The following is a 9,296-nucleotide window of genomic DNA, read 5'->3' as shown; positions in this document are numbered from 1 at the left end:
TGAGCACATCCCATCAGCTCTATCTGTAAAGCACACCCTGAGTGTGTGTAAAGCACACACTCTTCTTACCCACTCCCTGCTACCACCCTGGTCGTGGCCACCACCATTGCTCGCCTAGATGACTCCAACAGCATTCTCACTGCTCTTTCTGCTTCCAGGCTCCTTCTGAGGCCACAGACTTCTTTGTCTCTACTCGCTTCTGGTGGCTCCAAATGTTGCTTGGCTTGGGGCTGCCTAACTCCAGTCTCTGCCTCTGTCTTCACATGGCCTTCTCCTGTGCATCTTTTTCTGTTACTGGTGACCTTCTCTTATGGGTCATTGGCTTCAGGGCCTACCTGGATAATCCAGGATGATTTCAGCTTGAGATCCTTAACTTAATTACACCTGCAAAGATGCTTTTTCCAAATAAGGTCACATTCACATGTTGGCTAGACAAATCTTTCAGGGAGCCACCCTTCAACCCACTACAGAGGTGAATACCAGGGAGGAGTAAAAGCTAAATGAGTTTAAATTGAATTTAAACTTTAGTCCTCCAGTGAGTGATGACTTTTCAAAGCATAGAAGACTTTTTGGCATGCATACACTGGCTATTTCAGCCCTGACTGTCCATGCATCATTTCAAAGGTCATTCTGAGGGGACAGCGTCTGCATTGCACTTGCTGCAAGGCTAATTTGAGGCTGTGAGTCTGTAGCCGGGGGACTCGCTGCAGCCCCAAACCCACCAGATCCTCTCTGCTCACTGCTGACGGCATTGCTACTGAGGGCCTTTGCAGCTGTGTCTCAATGAAGGCTTCTTCTTCTTGTACTCCCAGAGCAGTAGCTGGAGAAGGGACAAAACGGTTTCCTCCTGAAAAATACCCCCTCCCCCCAAAAAGAAAGCCAGTGCTAGTGCTGGTGATGAAAGGAAAAAGAACGGACCCAAGAAAGTGCTAGCTCTCACTCAGGACCATAGGTAGTCTCAAAGATGGATGTCCCCCTGATCCCTCCCTCCTAGTTTTTTGTGCTCTTGTATAACGGTCTCTCCTCGAGTGTGGGTCGGATCCAGTGATTTGCTTCTACTGAATAGAATACGGTACAAATGACAGGGCATCATTCCTGAAATTAGGTTACAAAAAGACTGTGGTGTCCATATTGCTCACCTTTCCTCATTCTCCAGCTTGCTAGCTCTGCGGGAAGCCAGCTGCCATGTCGAGCTGCCCTGTGGAGAGGCCCATGTGGCAAGGAACTAATATCTCAGGCCAACAGCCTACAAGGAACTGAGGTACTCAGTCCAACAGCCCTCAAGGAATGGAATCCTGCCAAACAACCTGTGAGTAAGCTTGGAAGTGGACCTTCTGAGGCCTGCAGGCAGTCATAGGAGTGAGCTCGAAAGCAGATCCCCCATTCGAGCCTTCAGATGGCTGCAAACCCTGGCCAACACTTTCATTGGAGCCTGTGAGAGACCCTGAGCAGAGGCACCCGGCTAAGCCACGCCCAAATCCTGCCCCACAGAAACTGAGATGATAAATGCTTGTTGCTTTAAGCCACTAAGTTATGGAGCAATAGACACACTCAGATATAGATTCCTAGGATCTATTCAACCATGTGGAAGACTCGTGCTATAGGGGAGGCTGTGTTTACAAATTGGGGCTCACAGATAGTAGCACATATCCCTCTCCAAGAATCTACAACATCTCCTCCCACTCCTTCGAGTCTGTTTATATTTTTAAACAAGCCGAATATCAAACTACAGTGACAGTTGTATGTTCTAGTTTTTCTGCTTAATATGTTGCAAGCAGTTTCTCACCTCACTAAATATTCTTCAAAGCATTCTTTAGGAGTTGTCATACGTGTGTACGAATGTTAATTTAGTCAGTCCCCTCCCTTATTTGTTTTGAACTGAAGAGAGGGCTTTTCCTTCTTGGGTGACATCGATCAGTACACGCAGACCCCTCCACTCAGGGCCTGTAGGGAGAGCACAGAAGGGCAGGCGGCAGGATCGCCTGTGGCTAAGTCCCCTCTTATTGCATCAAGTCTTCACCATTTCCCAGCTATGTGACCTTGGGCTGTTACTTAACACTTTTGGGCCTCAGTTTTCCCTTCTGAACAGTGGGGTAATAACCATACCTACTTCACAGAGTTATTAGAGCTGTCATTGAATTCACCCAAGTAAAACACAGCACAGTGCCTGAAAAGTTTTAGGGTCTATAGATACAAGCCGGACCATGGTATCCTCATCCGCCTGCCGAGTCCTTGTCCACGGTGTATTTTATCAATGACAGTGTATTTTATCAAGGTTTGTCCCAGACTCCAGCCGCCCTCTAATCAATATCTTGGCTTCCCTCCCCCTTGTCTGCTGTCCCTGAACCTGCTGGTGGTCCCAGCTCTGCTGCCATCCACAGCTCTGTGAACAGCACACCTACTCTTGCTGTGTGCCCCTTGGCAAGTCCATCCCATCTCTGGGCCACAGTTTCCTCATCTGCAATATGGGAGGAGGGTTAGACTGGGAGGTCCATGAGGGAGTGCCCACCTCTAAGATTTTAGACTATTCCCTCTTCTTTCAAAGGCCCTTTGGTTTCAATAGTACAGAGTACAAGCAGAGCTTTGAACTGGCCAAAGCAAAAAGAGTCAGAAAACACTTTTATTTACCACAGCATATGTGTCGAGATTTGTGCTTAGCGTCCTGGAGTGTGTCAAACACTAGCACATGTCTAATAGCACAGGATCCTACCAGGAAGAGAAGGAGTGATGGTGGTGTTTCAGGTCCCAAGAAAGGCTGTGTGACTTTGGACAAGTCACTTGGCTTCTCTGAGCCTCTGTCTCCTTATCTGAACAAGTGGAGTGATAATATGGATTGTGTGGGATGAACATGAAGTTGAAATAAAATAGTGGTGGTGACAGGGCCAGGTAGAGTGATAGGCACGCAGTGATGGCTTCCTTTTCTTGGTGAAATGCTGGGCCAGCTGGTCAGCCCAGAAGGGCAGCCTCCGGTGGCAGAGGAGGAGATGCTTGTTTGATGAGGCTGCTTCCAGAGCCCAAGGGAGGCACGAGCCCAGTTCCAGGGGACCAGGTTAGAAGTAGACTTGAGCAGAGGAGAGCAGGGGGAAGGTCAGGAGGGGGTGCTGGCTAAGACCTACGCCCAACCCTTGCTGATCTGCTGCTGAGAAAGCAGGTGTGGGCTCCCTGTCCTGCAGACAGACCAGCCCCAGAGCAGCCGAGGGACTGTGGAGTGAAGACTCCAGCTTCCCCCTGGTGAGGTGCTCTGGCCCAAGGGGCTCTGGGGGGGCAGGTTGGGCTGAGGGGCTAAGCAGCAGGGCATTGAGCCTGGAGGAAAGACTCAGTTGGCTGGAGTCAGAAGGTGAAGCAGATTGAACAGGGTTGGGGGATAGTTGGGCAGGGGGTGCTGTGATTGTAGTAGAGCCAAGGGACAGTGAGGGCAGAGGGGACAGGAACAGGCCAGGGGACCCATGAGGCTCTTGATCTGGAGAGAGTTGCTGAGATGAGGGAGAGCAGACTGGGGTCTGGAAGAAGCCCAATGGCTCCTGGCAGCCATGTTGTCCGTGGGGCACTGGGTCCAGGGGCCGCTTGGCCTGGTCCCAGCTGCCAGGGCGCAAAGGAGCCAAACAGGAGGCCGAGTCCGCGAGGCACAGGCGTTCGTGCACGCGCAGGGTCCGACTCCACCACGCCAGCTCCGCCTGCAGGCCCTGGATCTCCTTCTGCAGGGCAAGATTGTGTTTTTCCAGTGACTCATGCTGCTGGAGGGAGAAGCAGATGGGCAGGGAGGGGCATGTCAGCCAGCACTAGGGGCTCAGCACGAACCCTGTTCTCCCCCCACCTCTCAGGGTCCTCGGCTTAGGGGAAAGATACCACCAGCATGCAAATGTCCAAGCGGGGGGCCCTGGGCTACTCTCTGGATAGCCATCCACTACCACCACCAAGTCTCCCCCATTCTACCTCCTACGGGGGCCAAGATGTGCCTGCTCTCCATCTTCAGAGCCAGTGGTCTCTACCGGCCTGTGACCTCCACTCACCCAGGAGTGCCACCAGCCGCCTAACTGGGGCACCCCCACACACACACACCACCTTGTTCTCTTGGCCCAGAAGAACCATTGGGCAACTGTGTCATGAACCAAACATTAAAGCCTTTTAAAGGCTTCTCTGACTCCCTGTGTGCGGTGACCCCAGCTTACACTTCCAGCATTGTGTCTCTGACTTCTCTGCTCCCTCCACTTCCTGTCCCTCAGATGGACTCTGCTTCCTCGAAACATTTCCTGTCTCCTCTGCCTGGATACTCTTCCAGGAACCCCCTCCCTTGGGCTAATCCTGACATGGATTTCTCACGGCAGCTTAGATGTCCTACCGTCTTGTACACCTCTAAGCTGCTCGGAGCCCTGCCAGACTCCCCAGCACCACGCACTAGCCCACTGAGGCACTGTGGGAGGAGCCCAGATCCTGTTTCACAGGTTAGCCACAGGGGTGTGTTCTATCTGGCGTCCCTGAGTCAACATGTGTCAGGCTCTGTCCTGCTGGACGCTGGGTTCTGAGAACCCACAGGGACAAAAATCAATGTGCAGGTCTAAGCAACTATTTATGATGACCACAATGGTGGGAAATGCAGAAAGAACTCTATTTCCACAGTTCGTGAGGCTAAATGACTTCCTTTGATTCCCTCCCTCACTCCACCCTTTGTGGACAATTTTTAAAAGAAGCTGTAAGGGTATTTTACATAAAAATGTTGCTTACGCCATGGAGTCAAAGTTCTGACAGACCTCAAAACCACCAGCAGCCCATCCCAGGCTGGCCTCTGCATGTGGAGTGACATTTTAAAAATGTGTCATTAGGTCACCCTTTACCTAAACCTTCTAAGGGCTTCAATTCACCCCCCAGAAATTGGATCACTCACTCACTCATTCATTAGCTCCCTTCAGGCTGCTCAAATGTTACCTGATCAGGGAGGACTCCCCTAGTTAGGAGGGCCCCATTCCTTTCCCTCTTCGCTGCTTTGTGTTTCCCCATCCCTGACATCCCAAACACCTCATGGACAATTTATTTGTCTGCCCGGCTCCCCCACGAAAATATAAACCCTGAGGAGGGTGGGCTGGCCTTTTGTCTGCTGTGCCCACAGCTGTATCTACGATGCTTAGAACTATGACTGTCACACAGAAGATACTCAATAGGCATTTCCTGAACGAATGAGTAAGTAAATGCATGCAGGAAGTGCCATGCTGGCATTAGTCCTCACTCTTGCACAATCGACAGGGTGCTCTCCCTCACGCCCATGCCAGCGTGACTTTGTCAGCCTGCAATGCCTCTTCTTACCTCCATCCCTTTGGAAAACCATTTACCCTTCAAGACCAGCTCAGACTTTGTCTCTTTATCACCTTGAGGCTACTACCTGTCGTTGCCCACTATGTGTTCCCAGAACACTTAATTCTGACTCTATCGTTCTCTCCACAGAAAATCACCGAGTCGCTTGTCTCTGTCAGACACAGTGCCAGGTGGTGGGGAAAACAGCAGGGAACAGTGGTTCCCTGCCCTCATGTTGCTTACGGTCTGGCAAGGGAGACAAGCAATGAACATCTAAATAGGTCAGTACTAACAAGAAACATAAAGCAGAGTAATAAGGAGAGGGCTCTTTAGATCAGATGGTTTAGAAAGGCCCCTCTAAGGAAGGAGGTGACATTTAAACCAAACAACAGGAAGGAGGTGAGGACCTAACTTGACTGCTGTCTGAGGACAGAGAGAACAGCAAGGGCAGAGCCTCTGAGGCTGGGTGTGCTTGGCCAGAGAAGGCCCGGGGAGAACAGGGTGTGGGATATTAGGAGAGGAAGGCACACAGGTGGGCTTGGGAGTTGCAGAGAGCGTAGGGCCTTTGGATGCAGAGAGCTGTGACTTTTACTCATCACTAGAAGAACTAACATGTGCGCAGGCCTCCCGAGGGCCAGGTCCTGAGCCCAGTGCTTAATTTCCCCCCTGGGACTGAACTGGTAGTTGTCCTTTCTCTCTGCACAGAGGAAGAAAGGAAGGCTCCAAGGGTCAGATTACCATCCAAGGTCAAGAGGCCAGTGCAGGTGCAGCCCTCCCCTGCCCCACTGGGCTCCTTTGCCTTCTTTAGTTTCCACGTGGATCCTGCCAGGGGACAGGTATTTTTGTCCATTTTCAGATGGGGACAGTGAAGCTCAGCAGAAGAAGTGACTTACAGCTAATCAATGCCACAGCTGGGATTCTAAAGCCAGCGCATCCTAACCCTGAACCAGAGTTTCTCATAGTGTGGTCTTGGCCACCCACATCAGAACCCTGAGAGGCAGGGTGAGTAATCACAGTGCAGCTCCCTGGGCCCCATCCCAGCCTCCTGAGGTGGCACCTGGGGCGGGGAGGAGGGGCAGGGATCCACATTTTAATGAGTGCCTCAGCTGGTTGCTGTGCTGGATTCTCCCAGTTTGCCTCTACTTCCTGTCTCCTCGCCCTAGATTGGGGGCTGCTAGAAGGCAGGGCCAGCTCTCCATGCACCTTGTGTCCCTGGAACCCAGTGTGTATCTGGCACACTGTTTGCACTCAACACCCAGGAATTTCCAAATCTTAGTGGCAGAGCCCTTCCTTCCTCCCAAACTCAGTCACCAGGGAACACACAGCAGTGTAGGGGGAACCATTCCTAGGCAGATGGAGAAGAGGCAACTGGGCCAGGTGAGGGCAGGCAGCATCAGGGAGGGAAGCATCTCCCACCTGGTGCAGGGCGTCTGCCTTGTCTGTGTGCTTCTGCCGGCTGCGCTGGGCAGATGCCCGATTCTTCTGTTTCTTCTTCAGCTGCCTCTGATGCTCCTCTGGGTCCTGGCAGGGGCTTGTGTCCTCCGTCCTAGCCTTCTATAAAGCCGTGACATTCCTCAGTCCAGTCCCCGAAGGTCCCTTTCTCCCAGAAGCCATCTCTGGCTCCCTTGGAGCCCACACACCCCATCACAGGCACAGGACACATCATTGGCATGCCAGCCTCATTCGATGCCCTGCTGACATCTCATGTTGGGGGAGGACAAGTGAGGAAGCTGGGAGCCTGGGACTCCAACTCAGAGGGACCTGACTTCACACCCACACTCTCCTTACCAGCTGGGTCACTCCGGGCAAGTCATTCACTACTCTGAGCCCAGCCACCTCATCCATTCAATGGAGTAACTTCCTCACAGACCATAAAGCAGACAGCCTAGGGCCAGCCCAGAGCCAGGGGTTAATATAATAAAGGTCAGCCGCTGATGTTCCCATCGCTTTTATTTGCATGGTCAAGGTCAAGGTGCTGATTTCCTATCTATGAGTTCCACCTGTGAGGGCAGAGCTGAGGTCTGACTCTGCTCCAATGAGCCCACCCCCAACTCAAGCCCAAAGCTGATATTCACCTACTCAACAAATAGTTATTGAGCAGCTACTGCGTGCCAGACACTGAGCTGGGAGGACACAGCAGTGAACAAAACAGACAAAACTCCCTGCCCTCAAGTTGCTCACATTCTAGTGGGGCAGCAACCGAGAAGGAATGCACGACATCAGTTCTGATGGAAGAGTGGACTCCACAGCTGTGACTCTTCCCAGACCCCGATCCCAGGTTAGGGATCTAACTCAATACGTCCAGGAACTTTGGAAGGTCGGACAAGAGGGAATGTTGGAGACCCCGCAATCCAACCTCCCCTCTCATAGGCCTCTCTGGGAGGGGCGTTGTAAAGAGCTCAGGGAAGACTCTGAGCTCCCTGGCTGAGGATGCCATGCTCCTGGGTCCATGGCCACAGCAGGCCCATTCCAGGTGCTGGGGGTGCCAGGAGACGGGAGCTGGAGAGAAAGACCAGCAGTGAGAGAAGGGGGTAGCCTCTGGTACCTGGATCCTGGGAAAGGGGCAGGGCCTCCAAGGGGAACCATGCTAGAGAATTTGGGGAGGAAGACAGGGTACACGAGGGCAGTGAGGGGAGAACAGATGGGTTAGGAGACAGCAGTATTCAGAGGTCAAGTTCTAACCTGGAGGCTGGATCTGTAAATGAGAACTGGAAAGCTCTCTTTCCAATCCTTGACGAAACTGAAGCCCAGAGAGGGGGTATGTAAAGCCCATGGTCACACAGCCCATGTGTACAGAGCTGGGATGAGATGCTCTGACCACATGCTTCCCGCCTGGGCCCTGGGGACCCTCGGGCATATTCCCTTTCTCTTCCCCGTCCCTGGTTTCCTGTACTCACCGTACCAGTCAGGAGCTCTTCACCCCCGCAGAGGTGCATGGCTTGGGCAGGGGACAGAGGCTCACATTTGGTTCAGGGTGTCCCTCGGCTGCTGTGACCTCCCAGTGCCCTCTGGGGACCCAAGGAAGTGGCGGCTCTTTAAAACCCCAGTGACCACTCCGCCCCCAGCAAGCCAAGTTTCAGTTTCTTCTAAAGCCACCGGCTGCTCAGAATCCCTGGCTCGGGTTAGCTCACGTGGCTGGAATTTCCTAGTATGAACTGGCCTTCCGGTTGGGCCCCTTCTCTGGGAGGAGGATGGTGGAGGGTGGCCAGAGGAGGGGAGACCGAAGGCCAGGTGTGGGGAGGGTGTTCTGGGGGCAGAAGGGCAGGCTGCCAGGGACAGAACCAAGAAGGAAAGGAAGTGAGGTACCAAGGGCTCATAGAAGATAGAGAAAGCCTCTGGGCTCTGGAATATTAGGAGCCCAGGTTCATAGCGCACCCAAAACCACAGCACATTGGAGCTGTGCAGCTTTGAAAAGGTGGTTCACCCTCTCTGACCTTTAGTTTCCTCATCTGTAAAGTATGTTGGGGGTGATACAAATATCCACTCACAGGCTTAATGTAGGAACCAAGCAAGATAACATAACACCCCAAACCCTCTAAGACCAACATTGAGGAAAAAATAAGCAATGGCTTTTACTTAGGAGAACAGATGGGTCAATTACTGTGTTTCCATTCAACAGGCCACGCAGCAGTAGAAAGAGTGATGTCTAGTAGTCAGGAGCACAGCTTCCAAGCTATGTGACTCGGATACGTGATTTCACCTTTCTGTGCCACTGTTTGCAAATCTGTAAAGTGGGGATAAAAACAACTTTGTCATGACGATTAAAGGAGTTAAGGCAGATAAGGCACCTGAAACCATGCCTGGTGCACAGTAAAGGCCCAATAGATACCCACAGTTATGATAAGGTGGAAGGGTCAAAGCTGCTCTTATCATTATGGCTATAAATCCATAACATCCAAATGTATGAAAGTAAGAAGCGGCAACAAGATCTGAACAATGTAATGTCTGTAAGATATAATAATATGGATATTTCAATGTGATAAAAGTATGAAAATATGCATGGGAATGAG

General features: G+C 51.9%; 1 protein-coding gene across 1 annotated transcript; it reads right to left on the bottom strand.

Annotated features, from left to right (window-relative positions):
- Positions 1–2,602: 2,602 nt before the first annotated feature.
- Positions 2,603–8,383, bottom strand: BATF2 (basic leucine zipper ATF-like transcription factor 2). Its single transcript, XM_081063002.1, has 3 exons — positions 8,184–8,383; positions 6,703–6,840; positions 2,603–3,734 (listed from the first exon to the last, which is right to left on the bottom strand). Exons 1-3 carry the CDS (start codon positions 8,220–8,222, stop codon positions 3,051–3,053), a joined length of 861 nt encoding a protein of 286 aa, XP_080919128.1. The 5' UTR covers positions 8,223–8,383; the 3' UTR covers positions 2,603–3,050.
- Between the last annotated feature and the right edge of the window lie 913 nt (positions 8,384–9,296).

This window comes from Rhinolophus hipposideros, assembly GCF_964194185.1.
Source record: "Rhinolophus hipposideros genome assembly, chromosome: 10".
In the NCBI taxonomy this organism is placed as follows: Eukaryota; Metazoa; Chordata; class Mammalia; order Chiroptera; family Rhinolophidae; genus Rhinolophus; species Rhinolophus hipposideros.
The sequence above is the reverse complement of the archived record's forward strand: the minus strand, read 5'-3'. Positions and strand labels throughout refer to the sequence as shown.

Bases quoted from the DNA above. Each gene is read 5' to 3' on its own strand.
- BATF2 (XM_081063002.1), bottom strand. From the start codon at position 8,222: ATGCACCTCTGCGGGGGTGAAGAGCTCCTGACTGGTACG. The intron at 6,841-8,183 runs GTGAGTACAGGA...ACGGCTTTATAG, and splicing joins AAGAGCTCCTGACTGGTACG to AAGGCTAGGACGGAGGACAC. The intron at 3,735-6,702 runs GTGGGAGATGCT...TTCTCCCTCCAG, and splicing joins AGGCAGACGCCCTGCACCAG to CAGCATGAGTCACTGGAAAA.